This window comes from Maylandia zebra, linkage group LG17 (assembly GCF_041146795.1).
Source record: "Maylandia zebra isolate NMK-2024a linkage group LG17, Mzebra_GT3a, whole genome shotgun sequence".
NCBI lineage: Eukaryota > Metazoa > Chordata > Actinopteri > Cichliformes > Cichlidae > Maylandia > Maylandia zebra.
In genome coordinates this window covers 9,302,266-9,328,426 of record NC_135183.1, presented here as the reverse complement: position 1 = coordinate 9,328,426, position 26,161 = coordinate 9,302,266, and the positions used below count along the sequence as shown (strand labels likewise).

At 45.2% G+C, this 26,161-nt stretch overlaps 1 protein-coding gene across 11 annotated transcripts in view; it reads left to right on the top strand.

The window, feature by feature from the left end:
• Positions 1 to 26,161, top strand: part of LOC143413176 (uncharacterized) — a 185,566-nt gene that overhangs the window by 139,873 nt on the left and 19,532 nt on the right. For 8 of the 11 annotated variants that reach the window (XR_013093791.1, XR_013093792.1, XM_076875836.1 and 5 more), the window contains one exon: positions 18,976 to 19,048. Coding sequence is in view for 9 of the 11 variants with exons in the window: in XM_076875836.1 (XP_076731951.1) it covers positions 18,976 to 18,994 (19 nt within the window). In the remaining 2 variants the exon portion in view is untranslated. Of the gene's footprint in view, positions 1 to 18,975; positions 19,049 to 24,344; positions 24,585 to 26,161 lie in introns of all 11 variants that reach the window. The other 3 variants (XM_076875837.1, XM_076875835.1, XM_076875841.1) reach the window with 1 other exon arrangement.

Genomic DNA, 26,161 nt, shown 5'->3' with positions numbered 1-26,161 from the left:
GTAACCCTTCTGTAAATGGTTTGCTCTCTGTGTGAGCGAGGCAGTCACAAACTAGGACACTGTGAATGTTCACTCGGAAAACACTGATATCGCGCTATCTCGGTAGAAAAATATTAGCCCCGCATTTAACCCCGCGTGCTTTCCAAAATCTGAGCTGGTCTGAGAGGCTCTGAGCTCCGAGCCCGGCGTTCCTGTTCAAACAGCACAGCTGATAGCGGGAATTAAGTGGCCTGCCTAAAACGTTACACCCCACATGTGGTGTTATTAGTCCACGGGGACGCTTTGAACGCGTCTCAGTGTTCAGATGTATGTTTGCTGCACTTTACGCAGTCAGGTGTGTTTTGTTTGGCCCGTGTAGGTTGAAGCTGGGAGGCCCGGTTGAGGTGTTCCCCTTCATCCTTTCGTTCACCCATTACTCCCCCATCCGACCGTTCATCCATCCATCCATCCACCCACCCATCCTTCTGTTCCTCGCGTGCAGAGTCTGGCTGCCCCAGCTCGAGGATATTTGGCCTGCAACAGGTGGTAAGCGCGCGCCTCCTGTTTTTTTTACGCCTCGGGTTAAAAAAAAAAGAAAGAAAAGAAAAGCAATAAGCTCTCAGATGTTATCTGTGATAACCTGGTGTGCGTCTGTGCCCATATTGACGTGCGTGTTCCGTTACAGAGGTGTTTCTATTAAATGCAATTAAAAATATATAAATTAATGACTGTAAAAAATAAAAAGCAGCGCAGCTTCTAACAGGACATCAAAGTGGAGCCGAGCATTTTGTGTAAACGCTGTGAAGTGAGCTCAGATTAAACTGGCTCAGCGAGGCCTGCTGGAATTTCAATGTAAATAAATGAAGAAACGGTGGATCGAGTCAGACCTGTCATTTATCCTGGACAAAATCCAAATCCCGTGTTTGTTGTTCAGATTATATTATTATTTATTATTTAATTAGGTCAAATGACCCACCTACCAAACGCGCGTGCACACACACGCAAACACAACGAGCTTAGTGGCCTGTAATCCCACGAGAGCCACTTTCCCTTTTCACCCACCACGCAAATAATAAGGGGGGGGGGGGGGCGCTGACGTCACCCGCACATGAAGCGTCTATCTCCGTTTTCATAAAATCGCTGTATGATTTTTTTTTCTTGCAGGTTTTTTACAACATAAAAACTCTACCAAGTGTACACGCGCTGGCTTTGAAACCAAGCCGTTATTATTATTATATAGCTAATAACAGTTATTATTATTTTTATTGTTATTTTTATTATTTTAACAAAAGGCAGACACAAGACTAAATGGGAAACATGTTTAGTAATAAACGAGCCGTGATGAGACAAAACAAACAGCCATGGATCTGTGTGTGTTTTTATCATTCTGTCTGTGTAACTGACGCCATGTTTAAATGTCGGTCAGAGCACGATCACGGTTCCCTAAATAAGGGGGAACCCGGCCATCCCCTTGTTCTCGGGCCGGGTGCGGGGTACGTGAAAAAAATTGGACCGCTTCTATAAATAATCCCAAACGCCCTGTTTAGATCCGTCCTCTCGTGTCGCGTCGTTATTCTGCATCCCTCAAGTCTTTTTGTTTTTTAAGGCTGCCTGACATCTCTGCCTGCATCACAGCGCAGAGAAGAGTTGAATAGCAAAACTGTCAGAGCAGAGAGCTGTCGTGTGTTTCAGCTGCCCGTGTGTGTGTGTGTGTGTGTGGAGCGCAGAGGGACTGAATGGCAGCCAGTAGCCTGCTGATCCAGCGCAGGTGCAGGGGTTCTCTCTCTCTCTCTCTCCCTCTCTCTCCCGCTACTGCAGTGAATAGGACCACACACTGACACAGACCAGCATGCCATCAGCCTCGCGCTGCTCTCGGCCTGCATTCTCAGAGGCTCGAGGCCTCTGCGACAGCCCCCACCCACCACCCCTCACTCCCTCTCCCACCACTTCTCCCCCTCCTCCCCCACCCCGTCACTCGTAGCTCCAGCTCCCGTTTATCATCTCCGCTCATTGATGCTGACAGCTTTATAGAGCGCCATCATTAAGGACATGCACAGTTTGAAGGGGGATCACGACTCTTTAGTAAAAAGCAAAGAAAAAATCCCCACAACCAAAACACCAGTGTCTCTGTTTCACCGTGCGGTGCCTCAGGTGTCCGCGTTTTGTTCTTTTCGTGTCCTCCATCGGCCGTGAACGCGCACGTACAAAACTTTGGAATTCACTCCCGTTTGCAGTAACATTAAAGTTGCTTGATTGTTGTTGTTGTTTTGGGGTTTTTTTTGCTTTACTTTCCATTGTGCCTAAACTCTTTTTTAAATATCCATCACTAACTGCATGTCATTACGAAATCTGCATTCCGTGTTCCCGAATGACACTTGTAAAACTCGTGTTTCACACCCACGCGGTTGCATAAACGTGATGTAGCCTACTCCTGCACTCTACTTACTTTGTTACTTTTTTAAGGCCTTTTAGAAATTAGCGCTGCAGGCCTCGCTTAAAGGCCTCCCGGGCTTCCTGAACCTCAGTGGAACATAATGTAAGGGCTGCAGATCGATTAAATTTTCTTGATTAAAGCTGATCATGGAACTGATCATATACGCCTCATTTTGCTTCTTGTATAAAAACTGAAGCCAGGATAAAGAAGGCTGGGAGAGGGATGGATACAGAGGGATGTGAATATTTTTTTCCCCTCTGGCTAAAACAACGTAAGGCCTGGCGCAGGTTGCTGTAGCCTGGTAGGAAACCTCTCTTGCCATGCGCTAAAACGGACCCGAGCTTTGCCACAAAAACGAGTAGAGTCGATAAATTAGAGGGCTCATTAGAGGAAACAAATCTTTACTGTTCACGGGCCACTTACAATATATTTGGAATGAATTCTAAACTCCATATATTTATATATATATATCGAATCGAATTTAATAATTAAGGATAACTTTAATTATTTTAATCTTTGTTTCCTTGCATGCCGGTTTAATGTAGCTGTACTTTCAGTCTTCATTTCTGTCATACACTCATTAAAAAATCTAGAAATAAAAAAACACACACACACATACAAAATGCAAGTATCAAAAAGCACATTGTCTTATAACTAATTCGAGTTAATACAGCCATAATGACAGTATAACGGCATGCTAATTGGCCTTTTCCCTTCACAACAATGCTACCAGATCAGCATCTCTTTATTATTTAATAACGTCAAACGCTTGGCTGGCTGTGCTGGCTGCTGAGCCTGCTGGCTGCTGTTGGGGAGAGGACAATGCAGCTCCAATTCAGGAGTTTCACTCAAGAGCTATATGATCGCTAAAAAAAAAAAAAGAAAAGAAAGGAAAAAAAATCAAAGCGATTAGAGGAAAGCCAGAGATTACGCACTGCTAGTGACGCTGGCGGTGCGCAAAGGTGTCTTAATCAAACCAGTGTCGCGCATATTTATGCTTTTTCGTCTCTTTAGAGCAACAGGTGACCGGTGTGAGGTCCGTTCCTGCAGTTACAAGTGAAAATCGGTCCTTTCTTGTCCGGAAATTAGGAGACCGGTGAGGGCGGTGAGCGTGCACTAAAGCATCCTCTACATATACTAGTTTGTCGGGAAAGTCCACCCAATGTCCGATTATAAATAAAGAGTGGACATCGGAAGTGATTCAAAGGCAGAAAGGTATAAACTCAGTCAATAATCTCAATTAAAAATAAATAAATAAATAAATAATAATAATAATAATAATAATAATAATAATAATAATAATAATAATAATAATATGCATTTTTCTTCTGTAGACTTTATAAAACAGAGCGACAATTTCCCGACTCCCACAGCATGTCGTTTGTCTGGAACAACATGAGCGGGTTTCTAGGCTGACTGCCACCCCAAGGCCGGCTCAGGCAACTCAAGGAGACCCGGGGGGGGGGGGGGGGGGGGGGGGGGGGGAGGAGGGGAAAAGGAGAGGGAAAGTGGACGGGTGGGGTGTTCTGCTGAGACACAGAAAGAGCCGATCTGTGCTGCAGTGACTGGCTTTTTCTTTCATTATAACCCACCACACCCACCCATCGACCGCCACCACCCCCCACCGGTGAAAGTTTCGATCCACTTGGCTGAGGTGTCGTACTTTTGATTTTCGACAGCGTCACTTTTCGAATTAGGGCGAATTTGAAACCGAGGTCTCGATTTCTTTGCTCCCAGAGTCAGTCTTTGGATACATTTAGTGTTCGTTAGTCTACACAGCCGAGAGCATCACCGAAGCTCTCAAGCCCTTTATTCATGTTCCACATGGAGAAAACCGATGTTTTTTAAGCATTTATTTCTTTTTTCTTTTTTTTCCGGCACTCTTTATTTTCCAAACTGTTAAAAGTCAAACAATAAAATACCGATTGCACAGGAAACACGTGGCAGACAAATTTTGATTGATTTGAATTTTTGCACCAGATTTCCGCGCATGAAGCCAAAGATGAGTGTGACAGCGACATATTGTTTCATGTTAGAATGAGTGTAGCTGACAGGTTTACTGTCAGGAGCCTGTTTCTGTCGGGGCACCATAGCTGGAGGTGGTTTGCAGGCATTCGGAGACTCTTTGATAGAGAAGGCTGTTGAGCTGATGGGACTGAATCATCATTAACAAGCCAACAGACACAGGAACCCCCACCACCACCACCCTCCCTCCTCTGGTCTCATTTCCCAGCATAGACACTAACCTCTTTCACTCTGTCATCAGCCCGACTCTCTCCCTCTCTCTCCACCGAGTCCAGCACAACAGCACAGTCCATTGTTCCCGGGCCCCCCTCCCTCTGCCTGGCCCCCCGACCCAACTGTTGACCAACAACTACACTCGCACATTAAATCGGGAGGGGGCGGCGGGTGCTGTCCTATTTTAGAATATGACACATCTAGAAATGCATGCTGAGAAAAAAAGTGGGGCTAAATGGGTGAAAAGGTGTGGTTTTAGTGTTTTAGTACAGCAGAAAGTCCGGCCAAATGATACTAAAGAGCATACACCCATTATGAAGACCGTTCTAGAACAGATAAAATATATTTAAAACAGTCTGATATTTTGCAGACTGGTCCAACGCAGTTAGCTCATCTGATTGCTTTTCAAAATAAAAGCAAAGACGCACACTCTTAAAAAAAGAAAAAACTCTAGCCTTTTTGTTTTTCTCAAACTGAGATTTTTACCTATTTCTTTTTTGCTTATTTATGGATTATACAAAGTTCGTAAATGATAAATGTTAAAGCAGGCTTCAGTCTTTTCAAACCCAAGAACAATCATACATCAAACCTGGACAATATCCAAACAGTACAGACAGAAAAACCACGAGAACTCTGATCACTTTTTCCAAACCCAAACAAGTGAAACAGGCTTGATCATGTCTGTTTATAGTGTTTGAATGGATGTTTCTAAACTGGGCCACCTTTTAGTAGTGTATCTACAGTTTTAACAACATTGTTATACACTTTAAACAAAGTATACAACTTTTACCACCCAGTGCTACTAATATTTAATTAAACCAGTGTAATTTCAGAGGGATTCTGCTGTCATTGTTGTGGAGATTGTGGCACATGTCATCAGTCAACACTGGGTTTCGTTTTTAAGGAACACTTGGAAGAAAATGTGTTCATGTGGGGTTTATAAGGTTAGACTTGTATTACAACATGTCACAGAGATGGTGCAGTTCCTGAAAGCCTGCTGAGATATCAGCACGACACTTTCCTCTGCTACAAGCGCAGTGTATACATACACATAGGGCCCGCTTCTGTCTTCCCTCACTTTCCCCTTATTTTCTCTGGTCTCTAACTATCAGATAAAGGCTGAAAACATCCTCCATGTGTCATTTGCCAAATGGGTTTATGGTTTGGGCCTCAGCAGCAGCAGGCACATTTTGATTTGCGGCGATACTGTTTTGATAACTCGTGTCGACACGCAGATCACTTTCTGTCACGTAGAAATGCCATAACTCTTCCAGTATTGAATTATTTATCTGACCTTCTCTTTGTTTACTTACATTGTATTCTGCATCCTTAGCGAGTTTAAACATTTTGCATTGAAGCAAGGAACTAGAGAAGCTACAAATGTGCTGGTTTAAACTGACTGAAATTTGTCAGACAGTTCAGAGTTCAGGGAATTTATGACTCTTTATTTGGCCCAAAACAAAATCCTACTAGTGTTTTCTCCCCCTTTTTTTCAAGAATTGAAAACATAGAGTCTTAAAGGAAGGCGAACACGGCGTGGCATGGAGCCTTCCCTCTTTAAAATTTCTGCATTTACTCAGCTCCGAGCGAGAGCAATTTCCTTTTATTATGCGTAAAATCTGGCTCGCTGGACGATGGTGCGGACTGTAGTGTAGATTTCGATTGATTGCATCAGTCACTATCAGGCTATTCTGGAGCTGGTGACTCTGAGGTCTCCCTCTCTTCGTGTCTCTGACAGAAGCTGTTGTTGAATGGAAGAGTGGCCTCTTTCAGTGTGGGTGTCCCCTCGGGGCCAACTGGGAGAGACAATCAGACAGGACAGTTACAGACAGACGGACGGATGGACGGATGGGCAAGCAGATGCAGTAGACTGAAGTTGTTTCTCCCAGACTCACAGGAATTTGAGACTGGGGGTTGTAATGGTGGGCAGGGTTATTATTTTCTACACGTTAAATGTTTCAGATGGTGTTTTAATTCGCTGTTTTCATTCTTCTACCTTTAAAAGTCACTCAGCGAGGTCTGAAATCCCGTCTGCAGATCTGTAGTGGATATGCAGCAAAATCTTCTGTTTTATCTCACAAGTGGGTGCAGATTAGCTCAGATTGGACTGGATTAGATTAGAGTCTTGCTGCTTCTTGTAGCACAGCACACACACGAAACAGGAAGAAACTAAGATTACTGTAATGATTATAAAAATATAGAAATCAGCTCTACTCATAAATGATGATATGAAAACGTTAATTATTTCTGAAAATCTGTTGTTAAGAAAAAAGATGTCACCTTGTCTTTGATTATATTTACCTCAATTCATCCTAGTTTCTCATTTCATCCATAAAGATACAGACTTAGAAACCAGGCTTTAGTGTAACATACTATATGCTCTTCATCTTCTTTTTATCCAATCGGGAAAAGCATTTCTCTCTAGGGAACCATAGTTCTGTAGCTGAAGAAAGTGTGTCCCTTAATGTAACTCTGCACCCAGATATATTTGAGCTTTAAAGTGTTCATTGTGCGCTGTTAGGCTACAATACTGACATTTTTTTTACTACAGTTGTTCATTTATTATGATTTGCTTCACTGATAGTGCCGGCGTATATTTTCCAGAAAAAAAATACATCAAAACAAAAAATCTTCTTGTACACTGAAGCATTAACTATTTGATTGAGTGGCTTAATCACTAATATGTGATCTTACAAATGTGATAAATGTATTAATATGAAAAAATAATCGCAACCCACCCCCTTTACTCGAGCTCATATTTCAAAAGATTGCATGATCATTACAGTGCAGCTCATTGCTGGAAGTTTCCATCACAGGTTTATGAGTACACCTGTATGTGTGTGGGTGGGTGTGCGTGCGTGCGTGAGGGAGGGAGGGAGAGGGACATGGCAAATATAGGGCAGAAAGTGAGAGAGAGAAAGAGAGAGAGAGAGAGAGGGAGAGAGAGATGTCTGCAATAGGTTGGGTTGGGCAGGTCAGTGCTGCAGCATTTGATTGTAAATAAGCGAGGAGTCAGTTCACACGCCGATCAAGTGACTGCCGGGAACAAGCGAGCCATTTGAATCAGGTGGCTATCTCCCTATCTGAGAGATCAGAGCCCTGTCACCCCCCCCCCCCCCCCCCCAACACACACACACACACACACACACACACAACCTGCCTCCTCCCTGTGCTCTCGTCATTGTGTGTTGCACAGTAAAGGGACACACACGCACACACACATGCACACAAATGAAATGACATGTCCCTCCCTGCTGGCTGTAAGGGCAGGCAGAGTGGCTGGATGAGATTTCACTGTCTCACGTTAGAAGAGGAGAGGAGGCAAGAGGAGAGAAAAGGAAAGGAGGAAAAAGAAAAGGTGAGGCGGCGAAAGGAAAGGAGAGAGAAAGAGGGGGACCCCCCCCCCACCAAAAAATAAATAAATAAATCATCCAGAAATCTTTCCTGTTACCGGCTTTGTCGTCTCTCAGAGTCCCTGCAAGGAGAAAGTGGTTGAAATCATGTTTCTGTTAAACTCGTGGCACAAAAAAATCACTACAAGTCAAAGAGACCTCATGGTTACACTGTAAACTTGTTCAGTCTTTAAAATGTGAAGTAAAAAAACAGATTAAAAAAATGAACGGCAACACTGAAACCACAAGACAGTTACAATATTTTGAATCCAGTAATGACTCCAGATATTGTCTTTATAGGGAAATAAAATAAAACATGAGAAGATGAACTAACAATTAATTTTCAAAAGGGCTGGCAGTCGATTTCCATCAACAAATCACTAAATTTGTTCCTTCAGGGCAAAATTCATCAACAGCCAGTACCCTCTTTGCACTGACCATACAACCCTGAGAAGCCAGAGGATGCTCTGCAGCTACACTGCTTGTCACAATAAATACCTGTGAAAAATGGATCCGACACACACACACACTGCATTCACACGCGTTCTCTTTTAGTGCTGCGTCTCAACAACGGCCCCCAGGGGAGTCGATGATGTGCGACAGCTGCTCCCTGTTCATATTGATTAAATGACAGCCGGGATCATTTACCGATTTACAGACTGACGGAGCTCAAACGTACAGCGCCGCCCCGAGGGAGCGTTTCGGACTGTTAGTCCAGACAGCCTGCGGTTTATGTTCACAGCCGCCGCTTTAATGCGAACATCATCCTCTACCCCACTGTGTCCCTCAGGACACACTTAAAAGATTATGCTGTTCATTTTCGATGTTGAGATCATCACTACAGTGACTTCTAAACAAGCGCAGATTAAGTCATGATGACACGGTGGCATTGCAATGTAGTGATAAAAAGGTGATTTAAAGGAGGTTTAGTAACTGTTTGTGTTTGTTTCACAGTCAAAATTTCAGTTTCCTACCAAAAGGACTTTTAGGATTCCACAATCACTGTATGCATGAGAGGCATGACAGGAAGGGAGGAGGATAGCTGGAATTTAAAACAGCAAAAGAAAGGATGGGACAAGACTGGGATGGACTTGGCAGGACAAGGAAGGACAAGACAGGTCAGCCTGGGCAATATGTAGCAGCTATATTTAATGTGATAGGATAAAAAGATGCAAAATAAATCAGGGGAATACAAGAAGAGACATGAATGGCTATAAAAAGTGAGGACAGGACAAGAGAGAAGAAACCAGACAGCGGGATGGAGAAGCAGGGCCGGCTGTCCCATTACTGGGAGTTTTGAGTCTCTTTGTAGACTGTGTCGCCCTGGGAATGAGCCAGGTGAAGCTGTTGAGCACAGATTAAGGCAAAGATGGATCAATCGCCTTAATATTAGGGCGCGTGAGTGACAGCAAGCCCGGGGACACAAACACCCAGACTATTGATTTTGATCTCTCTTGAATTGCTTTTCTCAAGGCATACGCATGCCGTCAAACATTTACAGTTGCACACACATAAAATCATGACAGGCCTCATTGCTTTACTTCCGTCTGTCATTCTTTCACTATTACTGTCTAAATCAGACACAGTCCAGTTGACTTTTGTTTGAGACTCGATGGGCAGGAACCCTCTGGCTGTGCTTCTTAATGAGCTTATAAGATATTTAAACAGTAGGAGGGAGGTGACTTTAAGGAAGCCATTAGCAATAAATTGTTGCCTACTAAGATGGTTACAGCGTGTGAAGAAGCGTAGCCTGAAAAAGTTCAAACGTGCCGATCAATGCGCGTATTAGAAATTGCAAAGTAACGGCAAATTATCCAATAACAGTAAAAAAGCAGAAGGAGGTGCGAATCCATACATCGTTTTCACCAGTCCAGTCTTCAGTGCTCTCAAACAAAGAAGCGTGGAAAACTCTCGAATAGTTAAAAGTATTATGGATTCATATAAAGGCTACTATTACAACTTTCTTCCATTTACTTTGGTATGCCTGATTGCTTGAAATACTACAATATCTATTAGCCTTGGATGTGGTTGCTATGGAGAAGAAGCCATTCAGGGGCACAAATTAGAGCTGTGGCAAATTTAACATACTGCATTATTATTATCATTATTATTTTTAATTAACTTGCTTATTTCTAACTTTTGGATCATCAACAAAAACTGGCATAGATGCTTTCCTTTAAAAAAACAAACAGTGTGGCTCAGGTGGGAGAGCAGGTTGTCTACGAATGGCAAGGTCGGTGGATCGATGCCTGACTCCTCATAATCTCCTTCAGCCCGTGTGCCAAAGTGTCTTCGGGAAAGCTGAGTTGTTCCTGATGCAACTGTGTGAATGTGTGCGCGATTGGGTGATTGCACGAGTGACTGAGACCTGCAGAAGAAAGCGCCTTGAGCACTCAACTGAGTAGAAAGGCAGCATGTAAGTGCCAGTCCATTTACAGTCACAGTCCTCAGATGAAGGAGGTCATGGTTGTTGCGTGGATGGGTAGTAAATTAAAAGAAATGTTGATTACACGATGTAGTGGCTATAAATTAAGTGCATTATCTGCACTGAAATTAGTCACAAGCCTTGCTTTACATGGGGTCAGAGAAGAGTAAGAAAGAGCTTTTGTTTTTTCCCCGGTAGTTATTGGTCGCTTTCCCCCGTTAGCTGGGATAGATGCTCGAACAACTCTGTAACTGTGGACTGGACTAGGAAAGTGTCAAAGTGTCGACCGGTAGAGAGAAACCTGCCCACTTATTGTCATGATACATTTTTTTAAACCAAAACCTCTCCCCAACTGTATTAAGTGTTTAAACCTTGATTACAAAGGTTACTGCCTCTAATTAAGCAATCATTTAACAACCGTGATCCAAAATCTGCAGCTGGACTGATTTCAACCTTTTGCTGTAGGCTCTGTGATTGGATTTATCTCAGCACAATGCTTCCTGAAAGTTACTCTTCCAGGTTTTGTTTACACAAATGTGTGCCTTTGACAAACCTGCTCATCTTTTGTTCTGACAATTCAATCAGTCGCTTTTTTTTCTCCCCAAGCTCTGGGAGTGCTCCAACTGCCTAACGCTATCCAATGAAAACCAACAGGACTTTTCCTTCCAGATCCCCGCACAACCCACCCTGAATTATTTCTTCCGTTTAAAGAGGGGAAAAAAGTGCAAACTGTGCATTTACTAAAAGTTGAATGTACACAAAGGTGAAGGAAATGTGAAACAAGCAAATAAATATATAAAAAAATCTCCAATGTGGCAGTGGATGATGGGAGGGAAGTCTGCATTGGGAGCAGTGGCCTAATAAGGCTAAATACCAGACTGTGAATAATCTCCCAGTAAACTGTCTACTCATGAAAAACACAGAGATGCAACAGCAGCAACTCTCGCTTTCTGCCTGGCTGTCCTCCCTGCCTCCCTCTTTGCCCCCCCACCCCCCCACCAGTATCTTTCTCTCTGTCCACACCGCTCTCTCTCTCTCTTTCTCTGTCGCTCTTCTCCTTCTTTACCTCCCTCGCTCCTGCTCTCCTTCCTCCCACCTCTTCCTCGCTCCTCGTCTCGTCTCGGTAAGTAGGATAAGGCTTGGAGAGCTCTGTCGTCGTGGTAACTGCCAGAAGTATTCAGTTTGAAGTTTGAGGAGGTCAGTTTGCGGGTCAGACTAACCCCCCTCCCCAACCACACACACACCGACACACACAGAGCCAAAGACAGAGTAGGGGTGTTGAGGGGACCCCCGTATGGGCCTGGGCCCTTATACATGAGGGGATCCGGAGGGGGAATTGATGTATTTGGAGGGGCAAGGGCCACTGCAAAGCTCTGCTACTAAAACAGTTGTGGTGTCAGAACTTTTAGAGATTTCTCGGATCGAAATTAAGCTGATTATGAGTGATATCGGACATTGTTGTGCTGGGATTTTCTGCAGCTCACTGACTTCAATCACTTTCAGTCCTTTAGTATGATGATCAGCAAACCCACACCTCAATGCTGATTTATGCTAATGGGTGTTTCAAAGCTTTTACGTCTGAAAAGTGGAAGAAATCGAAGGGAGTAAACATAAAGAAAGTGTCTGCTTTCATCTCTTATCCTTCTCTTTTTTCTGAAGGAAATTTTACCTGACAGCGGATTTTGATGTCCTAACTTGTTGAAAAGTACCACCATTGTACTGACAGGAAAAATAAAAGTGCATCTAAAGCTGTTAAAGCTCAAGTCTTCCCCGTCCACGTATCAGAGGAGCTGGTACAGTACTAGCAGCATACAGACACCACCCCCAAAAAACAAAACCATTAATTCTGGCCCAGCGAGGCTCAACGGTCACCAAAGCCTTGTCAATGAAACTTTGTTGTCCCGTTGACTGTAAGCCAAAGTCTCCCCGTGCACACTAACAGCTCTGGCAGTGTGTCCACTCACACCTTAAACAATCTGGCTATTGGGCAAGAGTTTCAGCCCATCAGTCTCCGACAAATGCTTGCACTCCGAGCAGGCGCAGAAGCCCTCGACTGCTTCCACACTGCCGCTGCAGGTTTGGACTCCTCATCATAAACTATTGTAAAACAAAAGTGAGTGAACAGGTTGTAAAGCTGAATCGGTATTAGTTAAACAACCGCTACTGGAACCTGCGCTGTACGCGATAAACTGATTTATTCTCTTGTGGCACAACAGTCATCTGTAAAAACAAGAGATGAGTCAGGTTAACTGAGCAGATGACGAGTAAAGTTTCCATGAATAGTGCTTCTTGTCTCAACTTCCTCCGTCTCTTAGTTTTACTTTCTTTTTTTTCTTTCCCCTCTCTTTCTCTTTCCCTATCCTGGGTGGTTTCTGATGTAAATGTTTTTAGTCAGTTGGCGGCTGAGGCTCAGCAGGTGGTCCACCAAATCCACCGTAACCCCCGGTAACCCCTGTCCAGCCAATCCAAATGCTGCCCTGCCCGCCACTGCGCTTAGTTAGCCCTGACAGGACCTTCTGTGTGTGTGCGTGGGTGAGAGAAAGAGAAGCAGCACTCAAAGGACGGGCTGTGTGCACGGAGTGGTCATTAAAAGTTTATTAGAAGGTTTTCACATGTTGCGAAATTTGGTTTAAGGCAGATGAAGGCAGATGTGCGCACTGCGTGAGTGTCTGCTGTTTGTTAGATTATCTGTGTCTCACATCCATCCATCCTTTTTTGACTGAAACAAAAAAGTTACCCTTTAATCGTTCTGATGTGATTAATACAGCATTTCTGAAATATTTTGAAGAAAAACAGGTTAACCTGGAAGTGAATTCTCTATATGTGTATTTTCTTTTGTAAAAGAAAACAGATAGAAAAATTACTAACCAATATCTATGAAGGAAAAGTGTGCCTTGAGCAAATTTTTCCCAACTAATATTTGATCGTATTCAAATTTGGGACATTTTAAACTCCTAAACCTGTAAAGTCTTCAAAAACTGTCAGCTTTAAAATTATGACATGTTTTTTTTGGTGTAAAGTAGATTATTTTTTCCCCAAAATCATAAAAAAATATGATTTTGTTTATCAGAATTTACAAAATAAAAAAAATGAAGTAGACTTTTTTAACCCTCGTGTAGAAAACCTTGAATCATGAGACGAAACAATTTTTGGAAAGGGACAACTAAAAATTAAACTTTTTGAATGAAATAAAACAGCCCATTCATCATTCAAGGTTCTTTGAAATGAGTGCAATTAATAAGATTTAGCTCATTAATAAGACTGTTTTTCCACCAGGGTAAATAAACCCAGAGTAAACTGCTTCTTTGTGAGTGAGAAATCTAAAGTGCAGGATTAAATGAGTCCAATAAAGTGAGTCTGTTGAAATGGACAGCTAGAAAGATAGATATAGATAGAGAAGTTGATTTAAAACTTTTAAAGGAATAAAGTAAACATATATGGACATTCAACAAAACAACCTTGCCAGTATATTAATCATCTGCATGTAAGTTTTATCCTCATAAAGAACAAAGAAAAAGACAGCTATCATTTGATTATCTTTAAAGATTAAAGATGTGACAGCAGCAACAAAAAATCTTGTGAGCTTACGTCAAAGGCTAGTCGTTTTCAGAAATGCAGTGATTTTTAATTTTATTGGAAAATATTTCATAAAGCTAAGATCTGAACTACAATCTGTAGACTGCATCTATATCGTATAACACACATAAGTTACTGTAATCAACACCAGGCAGGAAGACGTTTATCTGTTCAGAACCATGTATTGTTTCGCAGATTAAAAAATGCTGCTGTGTTCTATTCAATTTTTTATTCAGTATTCCTTACATATGTTTATGGGGACATAATAACATTTATTTATAAAAGAAGAGTGTCTTGTAGCAGTGTGTCGGTGTAGTGCTTATCACATTTACCCAGCAAATTAAAGATCACCAGTTTTCCTGAAGGAAACACAAACCCAGGCTCAGGGAACCGCTGAGCAAGAATTTTATTATTAACCTCAAGAGAGTAATTAGGTGAGCGAGGACATTCAGGTTCCCAGAAGTGTTGTCTAAAATCAAAGTAAAGTCAACAACACTAAAAGGAACTGAATCGTGTTGCCTTGATAGTTTGAGTCCTCTTCACTTTTTCTTTTCCACAGTGCCGTATGAACAGCAGCACAGTAAAACTCAGTAAAACTATGACTTCAGTGCTAATCAGATTCCCCGTGCGTCACATGTAGAGAATGGCAACCCAGGCTTCAACCCATCTACTCACTTTGAGTTCCTTTTACAAATACATTTCACCCACTGTTCATCAGAGGACAGAGCGCAGAGCCTTCCTCTGATATATTCAGAATTCACCTAAACACTTCAGGACATTGTGTTTCACCTGTAAGCCAGCATCTCCGCAGAAAGCTCACCCTGCCAAATGAATGTTTGATCAATCTTTTATGAGTTAGTCTTTCACTTCTCCGGTAGTACAAATGCACCATTGGCATCATTGTGCTCACATTTTCTCCGTTACCATGATAACCCTTTACCTCCTCAGTGATATGTGGATGGAGATCACTTGAAGAAGGCAGTTTTCAAAAATGCTTTTGTGTGTGTGTGTGTGTGTGTGTGTGTGTGTGTGTGTGTGTGTGTGTGTGTGTGTGTGTGTGTGTGAGAGAGAGAGAGAGAGAGAGAGGCAGTGGATTGATGGATAGTATAAACGTCTGTGCTATCATCAGCTTTGATTGGCTTTGAGTGGCTCTGAGTGCTGGGTCCATCCCAATCGCTTTCTGGGGTTCTTAGGAGCAGTGTGTGCGTGTGTGTGTGTGCTTGATGTTCATGCTTTTTTTCTCGTGGTATTTCTGTGTGTAGATATTAAGCCCTTGTATGACCTGCAAAGTACAAAACCACACGAGGGCATCAAGCAGGATGAGTGGTTTTTAGAGACTGCTATTCAAACAGAGGATGTAGGGTGAATCTGCGTCAGCAGGCAGCTGCTACCCTGAAGTGTCCCTTGAGCAAGACACTGTATCCCTATCCAAGAATGAAATGGAAAACAAATTCACAATGGGATCTTTAGGAAACATAGCTCCGGTTCTCTTTTTTTTTCTTAAATATGTTCATATCAACACTTTGAATGCATTAAAATGTAACATTTCTTCCCATTTGAGAAGAACTCATCCTGCTGCAGCTTCAGACTCTCAGTTGAAATCTCAAGGCAACCTGTTTGGTATCATCATTTATCACCTTGAAACTTTTTTCCCCTGGTAAACACTTTTTTCTGGCACGTTGACGCTGGCCTCGTTTCTCTCTATCGAACAAATTAAAGCAACCAATAAACAATTTAGCGATGTACTTTTTACAAAACCAATTACCAATTTCCTCTAGGCTGAGGGGGAAGTGTTGTCACCGTCATTACCCGACGCCTCCCGCCCTCCTGCTAGCTGCATACATACCAAAGACAGCACTAGAGGGAAGAGAAAGGCTCTCAGTTAATATTTAACCAGGCTATGTAAAGACGCAGTCAGATAGTTGAGCTTAGAAGCAAATAGACGCGTGTGTGGCACAAGCTGCTGAGAGGAAACAGTGAAATACTCAGTATGTAGGAAAACATGTAAATACCATGAATATCATAATATCCTTGTGCGTGCATGTTTTAATGTTGTCTTGGATGAATCTGAAAAAGTCAGTGTGGAAAACTTTAAGGAATTATTGAAATTTATCTTTAACTGGTGACTGAATGTCAGTTTGGTGATCATTAGTTTGAAAACAAGCTGTCATTGCTTTATAAAAATCTACAGGTCGACGACAGCGTCAAATATCTGCTAAAAAGCTCACGGTATGATGGCATAGCCGCATCATGGATGTCTGGATGTGTGTCAAAAAGAGAAAGCGCATTTTTTTCTTTTTTTTTTTGGCTAAGTTGGCATTACTTGTACCATGTGTCCGCATGTGTGAGAATGTGTGTTTGTATTTGTGTTTTGTATAGAAAGTGCTGCGTGCAGTAGAACAGGGATTTGGTGCCATCAGCACAGTGATGTCAGCACACAGAGACAGACAAAGCCAGAATCCAAACCCTCTCCCAGCTACCCACAATCCTGCTGGAAACTGTGGGGGGCCCAGCCCTGGGGGCCCACTGCCATTACACACACACACACACACACACACACACACACACACTTACACGGACGTGCATTAATGTGCGCATCCACACACAGATACCCAGAAATGAACACGTATGCATTTGTGCTCACAGGTCAATAGATGCATACATACCTGCATACGTGACAAACTTACATGTCCACTCAGTGTATATTAGTAGAAGTAATCTCACAGGGACGGGGCCCATGACTGTAGAACTACACTGCAAAAACTGGTGGTCGTGATTTTTTAAGCTAATTTTTACCAATTCAAACGTGATTAAACTAAAACCAACTGCACACCTTCTTTTATAGCATGCTCCTGTAACTCCCTTTTAAGGAAGTTACCCTATGACTTTTTAGGAAATGACAGCTTACACCAGCTTTGTGATAAAATTCAATTCAGTTATATCTATATAGCAAACCCCAACAATCAAACGACCCGCTACGAGCAAGCACTTGGCGACAGTGGGAAGGAATATCGAGGGGTGCAAGATTTCTTTACTTCACTTTCCAAAAATACCACCGCTGATTGGTGGTAGCCACACTGCATTATGTGAGCGTCTGTATTAACTCTGTAACGGCACTGAGCGAGCAGTCAAATCAGAAACACACCTCTGTTTGCTTTGGCCTGGTCCTGTGCCACGCTGTACCAGCCTCAGTCATATGCCTTGCAAATGGGGAATGACATTACTGTTTTTGTGGTGTAATTTACATTAATGTTCTGTCACTGTGCTGATGCAGGTGTTAATAATGATGCAATAACAAGTTTAGATAGCAAAATGTGAGACTGATGAAAGACTAAGAGATGCTGCAAACAGCTATAAATTATTGACAGCTTAAATTCAAGCTAAAGCTATCTTGTTTAGCTAGCAGCAAAGTAAATCTTACAGTTTTCCAGCCTGTCCTCTTTCATTTTCCATTGCTCTACCTGTCCAGTCATACGAGCGCATGAGAGCACTTAGTGAGAGCACTTAAAGAGGGGATTACACACAGATTACCATTTATCCACAGCACATTTTTATGCAGTTGGAAAAATATTTAATTAGTTTTTTGTCTGTGCATCACATATCCTGCCTTGTATAGTTTTGATTTATTATTATTATTGTTGTTTTAAATGTTCAATGATATATTTCTGCCTGTTTAGGTGGTGGCTCAATATGGTTGTAAAACTAAACATCTCAATCCCATTTTAATTCCATATGATCGATGTCTGGATAAAAAGGATTCTGTCTTCTTCATGAGAAAAAAAAAGCAGAAAATCGCCATGTATATTCGCAAATGTATCGCCTTAAAAACGTGGTCAAACCCAGTGTCAAGAGACAGCCTTGAATCCCAAATCAAAATGAAACTGTAAGACTTTCTGTTTTAGCGCTGCTCTGTCCTTGTCGAGTTGTTACGCAACAATTAGCAACTGTTGCTGTTTATCTCGCCTCTTTAAATGCCCCTCTGTCCCAAACAGTAAGAGCCAGACTGGGCCTGGTAGTATGTGTGTGTGTTCGTGTTTGCGCATGTTTGAGGCTTATTTTGGGCAGTGAAATCGGCGTAACTCGGCGTACTGGACCCAAACAGTTCTTCATTATGCTGCGAGGAAGAGTCCGCTCGTACTGCCCCCTATTCAGCCAAGACAGGGTCTGAAAGGGGAGCACTATGTACGTGTTTATGTACGTGCTTTTTGTTTGCACGGGTGTGCTTGTGTGTGCGTGTGTACAGTTGTATAGAGCGACTGCAGGGAGCCATATAAAGATATGTGTTGAGCGATTTCTGTCTGAGTTGTGCCCTCATCCCGCCTCCTCCTCACGCTGTCTGTCTGTGAGTGTGTGTTGTAGTGGAGTGATAACAATAGTTTCCTCTGACCCGCATAATGAGGGAGTTCCTCATATTCAGACAGCTGGGAGTGGATCTGCTGTGACGTTAGTTTTAGGCAAAGTTTGCAGTCGTTTTAACCAAAGTCACCTTTAACTTTCTGAATCTAAACTTTATTGAAGTGCACAGGGGGGGAGTCAGCAAGTTACTAGCCCCCGAACACTACTCGTTGCCTGGTAACACAGCCTTGCATCAGGAAACACTGGGAACTATTGTGGGTATACATGGATTCACTGTGAACTCTGACCTTATAGTCTCAGCAGCTTTTCACCAAGCCAGAGTGTTTTCATAAATCTGCCTTCTATGAATTCACCCACATCTGCTCTGCTAAACACACAGAATGAATGATTTTATCGTGTTTCTGTACTCTGCTGATCATCCATTAAATATATCTGAGCATCTGTATGTGGCAATCTTCCTTCTGGGTCTGCTCCTAAACAGATCTCCAAGTGAATACTGAAACAAGGCAGAATACATGCTGATTTCCCTTAAAAACAACACTCCATTTTTTCACCCCTTCTTCTTCTTCTTCTAGTGATGTAACGAGAGAGTGAAGACGCGAGTGAGAGAGCGGGACAATGGGAAACGGGATGGGAAAATGACAAATGGTAAGTTTAGGGAACACACCCAAATACACACTCTCAAACACGTACACGCACTCATGCACACAAACACACACAGAGTCCCATAGAAAAAGACAGCAATGCCTTGGAGGGTGCCAGTCATGCCCAGCTTCCGCTGCGCTCCAAATTGAGCGTGGCACAGAGTGTATGAAGTCAGCCGTCTGGAAGAGAGCCAAGCATTGTTCCTGCAAGCAGCTGGATGGTAATTACTAGAGAAGGAGAGAGTGAGTGTGAGAGAGAGAGAAGCTTTGCATCCTCACTGCTGTTGACAGATTTATATAGTAAAAGTTGCACACAAACACACTTGAGAGTACATTGCCGGGCATTGATTTTTATTTATTAACAACCTAAAATCAGTCACATAAAAATTGTATTCAATATAGTGGGCAGAAAGCCCCCCCAACCCCCGAACCCAACTGCTCATTTGAAGTGAAAAGAAAATGAACCAACATCCCTCAAATAGCTTTTACTTGTTTCAGGCAGCACATAATTTTAGTAGCAAACGTTATGATGTGGTACGCCGATATCTCTATAAAACGTGAGCAACTCCATCTGCACGAGGAGTGGCTAAAAGCTACTGAAAATAATTTGAGGATATACACTAGTATCAGTACCAGAGCAACAGCACATTCTTGTTTTGTTTATTAAATGATTTATTAAATGGCATTAAAATAGTGTCCCAAATAGCACTTACGGGAGTGGTTAGTTTTACGAGTGATTTTGCTCGGTTTTATTGTTTTCTAAACACAGGCGCAGTTTGTTCTTTTTCATATCAAGCGTAAAAAATAAGACATGCTGTTTTCCTAGCATTAAATATTGGTGTGGTCAGCAGTAAACTGCATGTCAGTGTTAGTAAATTACTTCCAGAAATACTTCCAGGAACTTCCAGAAATGTCACGGCGACGGATGGCCGGTACTGAATAGGACCCAGGTGCAGGAACCCAGAGCGGAGACGGTAGATGATTTAATAGTTTATTACGGTTAAGTGCAAGGGGAACAAAACAAAGGGAAACGTGGCAAAGACAGAAAATGACGAGACGTGGAGCCTTGGTGTGGCGTGCCCAGGGGAACGTGGCTAGGGCGAGGGAACGAGGCCTGGGAAGTGGAACGGAGCTGAGTGGGGAACAGTCACACTGAGGGGAGAGGATATAGAAGTTAAGCAGGTAGTGAAGGCAGCTCAGAAGTGGCCAGAATAAGAGCAGCAATTCTTACTTTGCAGTTAGGGACCTGGAGTGTTTGAGAGGGGGGTGATGAAGATCCAGGGGAGGCTGAGTGGCATGGAAAGGCTGACCTGAGATCCGGGGCTCCAGATGGAGTGTGATGGCAGGAGGGCAGGCAGGTGAGGCACAGAGGGATTTCCAAAATGATCACTAGATATTCCGAGTCCGGAGGTGGAGTGAGCCAGGGTGGGTACAGCGACTGTAGCACAAAAGAGTCTTAGTTAGTAAGATGAATCACAGCAAGAACTTGAGACACAAGACCTGTTACCAACATGGGTTGATGACGAACTGGCAGTGAGTGAACATCGATGTGTGGTTTAAATCCCTCTGGCTTGATAGCCTGCAATAGGCTCCAGGTGTGCAGGAGCTGGAGTTGGCCCTGCCCAGGGGCGGATCCCAGGTCAGTTCAGGAGCCTAATGGAAACTCCAGCCACCCGCCGTAGACCATGACAGTACCCCCCCCTCAAGGGACGCCACCCGGCGGCCGACCGGTCCCCAGCCCGCGACGTGACCTGAAAAAAATCAGAGACAAGAGCAGGATCAAGGATAAACGAGCGAGGAACCCAGGCACGTTCCTCAGGCCCATACCCCTCCCAGTCCACCAAAAACTGGCGACCCCGACCACGGCGACGGACGTCAACGATCCGCCGAACCGTATAGGCCGGATGACCATCGATGAGCCGGGCGGGCGGAGGGGGGTCGGAAGGCGGGCACAGCACGCTGGACAGCACAGGCCTGACTTGGGAAACATGAAAAACCGGGTGAATCCGCAGACTGGGAGGAAGCTCGAGCTTCACAGCAGAGGGCGAGATGACGGAGTGGATGACATACGGCCCAATAAACCGAGGAGCCAGCTTGCGGGAGGAAACTTTAAGGGGAACATCCTTAGCCGACAGCCACACCTTCTGCCCTGGAGCGTACCGAGGAGCTGGCGACCGTAGACGATCTGCATAGCGGCAGTGGCGGGCAGCAGCTTTCTTCAGTGCCTCCTGGGTTCGAGTCCAGACGCGGCGGCAGCGCTGGAGATGGTGCTGGACGGAAGGCACAACCAAATCAGCCTCTTCCTCAGGGAAGAGGGGAGGCTGATAGCCCAGGGACGCTTCAAATGGAGAGAGACCAGTGGATGCGGAAACATGAGAATTGTGCGCATACTCCACCCATGGGAGATGTGCTGACCAGGTAGCCGGGTTATGGGAAACCATGCAGCGGAGCATGGACTCCAGCTCTTGGTTGAGCCTCTCAGTCTGCCCGTTGGTTTGAGGGTGGTAACCAGAACTGAGGTTGGCTCGAGCACCCAGGGCAGAGCAGAAAGATTTCCAAACCTGGGATGTAAACTGAGGTCCCCTGTCAGAAGTGACCTCGGCAGGAATCCCGTGCAGTTTGAAGACGTGGTCAACCATCAGTCTTGCAGTTTCCGTGGCAGTGGGTAGTTTCTCCAGGGCAACGAAGTGAGCTGCTTTTGAAAACCTGTCGATCACGGAGAGTATCACTGTTTTACCTGCTGACCTAGGCAGTCCAGTGACAAAGTCCAGGGAAATGTGGGACCAAGGACGAGAAGGTACGGCTAGAGGTTGCAGAAGACCGGATGGTCGCTGATTCCGGGTCTTGTTCCTGGCGCACACGTCACAGGCAGAGACGTAGTCCCGCACATCATGTTCCAGAGTTGCCCACCAGAAGTGACGACGTAGTAGTGCGATGGTGCGGCCGATTCCAGGATGGCAGGAAAACCGGGAGGTATGAGCCCACTTAATTACAGCCGAACGGGTTGCTGTGGGAACGAAGCGGCGGCCCGGAGGACCTGTGCCAGGGTCTGGTTCATCCAGTAAAGCACGCTGGATGGATTCCTCTATGTCCCAGGATAAAAACGCTACGCGGCAGGAGGCAGGAAGCACAGGAGCTGGTTCGGTGGGTTCAGTGTCTGGGTCGTAAAGACGAGACAGGGCATCAGCCTTGGCGTTCTTGGAACCTGGACGGAAAGAGATGGCAAACTTGAAGCGATCAAAGAACAGAGACCAACGGGCCTGGCGGGCGTTTAGACGCTTAGCTGTTTTGAGGTAAGTAAGGTTTTTATGATCTGTGAAGATGGTGAATGGGTGTTCAGCTCCTTCCAATAGGTGACGCCACTCTTCCAGGGCTAACTTAATAGCCAGCAACTCTGTCTCCTACATCATAGTTGCGTTCAGCTGACGAGAGTCGACGTGAAAAAAAGGCACATGGGTGTAACTTGGCCTTGGAACCTGAATGCTGTGAAAGGACCGCTCCGACGCCGACGTCGGACGCGTCTACCTCTAGAACAAATGGCTTGGAGTGATCTGGGTGACACAATACTGGAGCTGAAGTAAATAGGCGCTTGAGCCTACTGAATGCTACCTCAGCTTCAGGTGTCCAGATGAACTGTCTTTTGGTGGATGTGAGTGTAGTGAGAGGAGTGGCTACCTGGCTGTAGTTGCGAATAAACCTCCGGTAGAAATTGGCAAAGCCGAGGAAACGTTGTAAGTGCTTGCGTGACGTGGGCGTGGGCCACTCTAGGATCGTGCGGATCTTGGCTGGATCAGTCTTCACCTGCCCTCCTGCGAGTATATAGCCAAGAAAAGTGACAGATTGTGCATGAAACTCACATTTCTCGGCTTTGACGTAAAGTCGGTTTTCCAGGAGGCGTTGGAGGACTGCTTGGACGTGGACATGGTGTTCCTGGGGGGTCTTGGAGAAAATGAGTATGTCATCAAGATAAACAAAGACAAACTGGTTCAGGAAATCACGGAGCACGTCGTTGACCAGGTTCTGAAAGACAGCGGGGGCATTGGTTAACCCAAACGGCATGACCAAATACTCAAAATGACCTAGGGGCGTATTAAAAGCCGTTTTCCATTCGTCCCCTTCCCTGATGCGGACAAGGTGGTAGGCATTGCGGAGATCCAGTTTGGTGAATACGGTGACTTCATGGAGGGGTTCGAAGGCTGAGCTGATAAGGGGTAAAGGATATTTGTTTTTAATGGTGATGTCGTTTAACCCTCTGTAGTCTATGCATGGACGGAGTGATTTATCCTTCTTTTCCACAAAAAAGAAGCCGGCGGCCACTGGAGAGGAGGATGGGCGGATGATACCTGCAGCTAATGACTCGTGGATGTACTTTTCCATGGACTCTCTTTCTGGTCTGGAGATGTTGAATAGCCGGCTAGAGGGAAGCGGAGCACCAGGTAGAAGGTCGATAGCGCAGTCATAAGGCCTGTGGGGTGGTAAGGACGACGCTCTGTCTTTACTGAAAACTTCCTGGAGGTCATGGTACTCAGGTGGGACGAGTGTGAGGTCAACCGGATCAACGCCCAAGGTGTCAGTGTCAGGGGCCCCCGGCGGTAGGGCAGACTTGAGGCAGTGGGCTAGACAAAAGGGGCTCCAACTAGCGATTTTACTTCCAGACCAGTCTATATGAGGGTTATGTTTCTGTAGCCAGGGGTAGCCTAGGATGAGTGGTGAATCAGGAGAAGAGAAGGTGAATAAGGTAATGGCTTCATGGTGGTTTCCAGAGGTGACGAGGGTTACGGGGCCAGCCTGATGGGTTATCTGAGAGAATATTTGATCGTTTAATGCGGTAACAGGGATGGGAGGATCGAGAGTCTTGAGTGGCAAATGAAGGCGTCTCGCGAGAGCTAAATCTATTAAGTTTTGCTCTGCTCCGGAATCAACGAGAGCATGGAGGGGGTGAGAAACCTTATTTAGACACAGGGTGACTGGTAGAATTAACCGGGGTTTGGAACTGAAAGAGGATCCGCCCACCTGTATCCCCGAAATTACCGGCGGGCGTAGCCTTTTGGCCGAACCGAACACTGCGCTAACCTATGCTCCACTGAGCCACAGTAAAAACACGCGCCCGACCGAAGCCGTCGTTCTCGCTCCTCTGGTGTGAGACGAGAGCGGCCGATTAACATAGGCTCCGGAGCGGCGTCCGTTTCCACGGAAACGGGAGCGGATGTTGACACCGGACGTGACGGTGGAGGAAGTGAAAACGTACGAGGCGCAGGTTTACGATGTTTCTGGTTCTTTTCTGCCTCCCTTTCCCTCAGGCGATTATCTATCCGAAGGGAAAGGGAGACCAAGTCTTCAAAGGATTTGGGCTCATCGCGGGAAGCGAGCTGGTCTTTGAGCTCGTCGTTTAAGGCGCGACGGAACACTCCACGAAGGGCATGATCGGGCCAATTGGCCTCGGCGGCTGCAGTACGGAAGTCGATAATGAACTCCGCGACACTCCGGCTCCCCTGTTGCAGCCCGAGCAACCTTTCATCAGAACTACCCTCCGATACTGGGTGAGTAAAGGTCTTTTTAAACTCGCACAGAAAATCATCAAACGAGCAGGTTGGGAGCGGGTGAGCCGACAGGTACGCCTCGGCCCATAACAGCGCCTTGCCCTGTAGTTTAGCCACCAGATATGCTACCCGAGCTGATTCGCTAGTAAATGAACGGGGTGAATGCGTGAACGCGAGAGAACATTTCAGTAGAAAGGCCGTACAGCGGCCCCGCTCCCCAGAGTACGGTTCGGGTTCTGGGAATGCAGCATCGCGAAACACGGAGCCCGAAGGGGTCGGAGCTGGGGAGGACTGGGGAGGTTCTGCCACGGGCGCAGGGGACGCGGAGGATGGGCCTGGAGGAGGGGAAAGAGCCGACTGAATCTCCTGCAGGGAAGCTAAGATCCTAGCCTGGGTCTCGCCTATGGCTTGACACCGGGTGTCGAGAACCTGCAACGCTTGCTCATGAGCCCCTAAAATGGCTCCCTGCTTGGAGACTGCTGCACGTACTGGGTCTGCTGAGTCCATTTGTTGGCCAGTTCGTACTGTCACGGCGACGGATGGCCGGTACTGAATAGGACCCAGGTGCAGGAACCCAGAGCGGAGACGGTAGATGATTTAATAGTTTATTACGGTTAAGTGCAAGGGGAACAAAACAAAGGGAAACGTGGCAAAGACAGAAAATGACGAGACGTGGAGCCTTGGTGTGGCGTGCCCAGGGGAACGTGGCTAGGGCGAGGGAACGAGGCCTGGGAAGTGGAACGGAGCTGAGTGGGGAACAGTCACACTGAGGGGAGAGGATATAGAAGTTAAGCAGGTAGTGAAGGCAGCTCAGAAGTGGCCAGAATAAGAGCAGCAATTCTTACTTTGCAGTTAGGGACCTGGAGTGTTTGAGAGGGGGGTGATGAAGATCCAGGGGAGGCTGAGTGGCATGGAAAGGCTGACCTGAGATCCGGGGCTCCAGATGGAGTGTGATGGCAGGAGGGCAGGCAGGTGAGGCACAGAGGGATTTCCAAAATGATCACTAGATATTCCGAGTCCGGAGGTGGAGTGAGCCAGGGTGGGTACAGCGACTGTAGCACAAAAGAGTCTTAGTTAGTAAGATGAATCACAGCAAGAACTTGAGACACAAGACCTGTTACCAACATGGGTTGATGACGAACTGGCAGTGAGTGAACATCGATGTGTGGTTTAAATCCCTCTGGCTTGATAGCCTGCAATAGGCTCCAGGTGTGCAGGAGCTGGAGTTGGCCCTGCCCAGGGGCGGATCCCAGGTCAGTTCAGGAGCCTAATGGAAACTCCAGCCACCCGCCGTAGACCATGACACAGAAATATATATGCAACATGGTCAGTCGCAAACATCTCTGAGTTCCTCTTACACACAGTCTTGTCACTGCAGTTTCTTTGTCAGTACCAACGGTACTTTGTCTTTAACACTAAAACCTGGCCCTTAATGATTTGTGGAGTACCTTTCAAAGGCTGCCAGTTTGGGGGGCGGGTAGATCTAGGGAAAGGCTAGCTAATGGTAGCACTAGGGTTGCCAACTTCCTGAAAAATAAATAAGGGACACCTCGTGGCCAGGGCCAGGCGACCCAGTT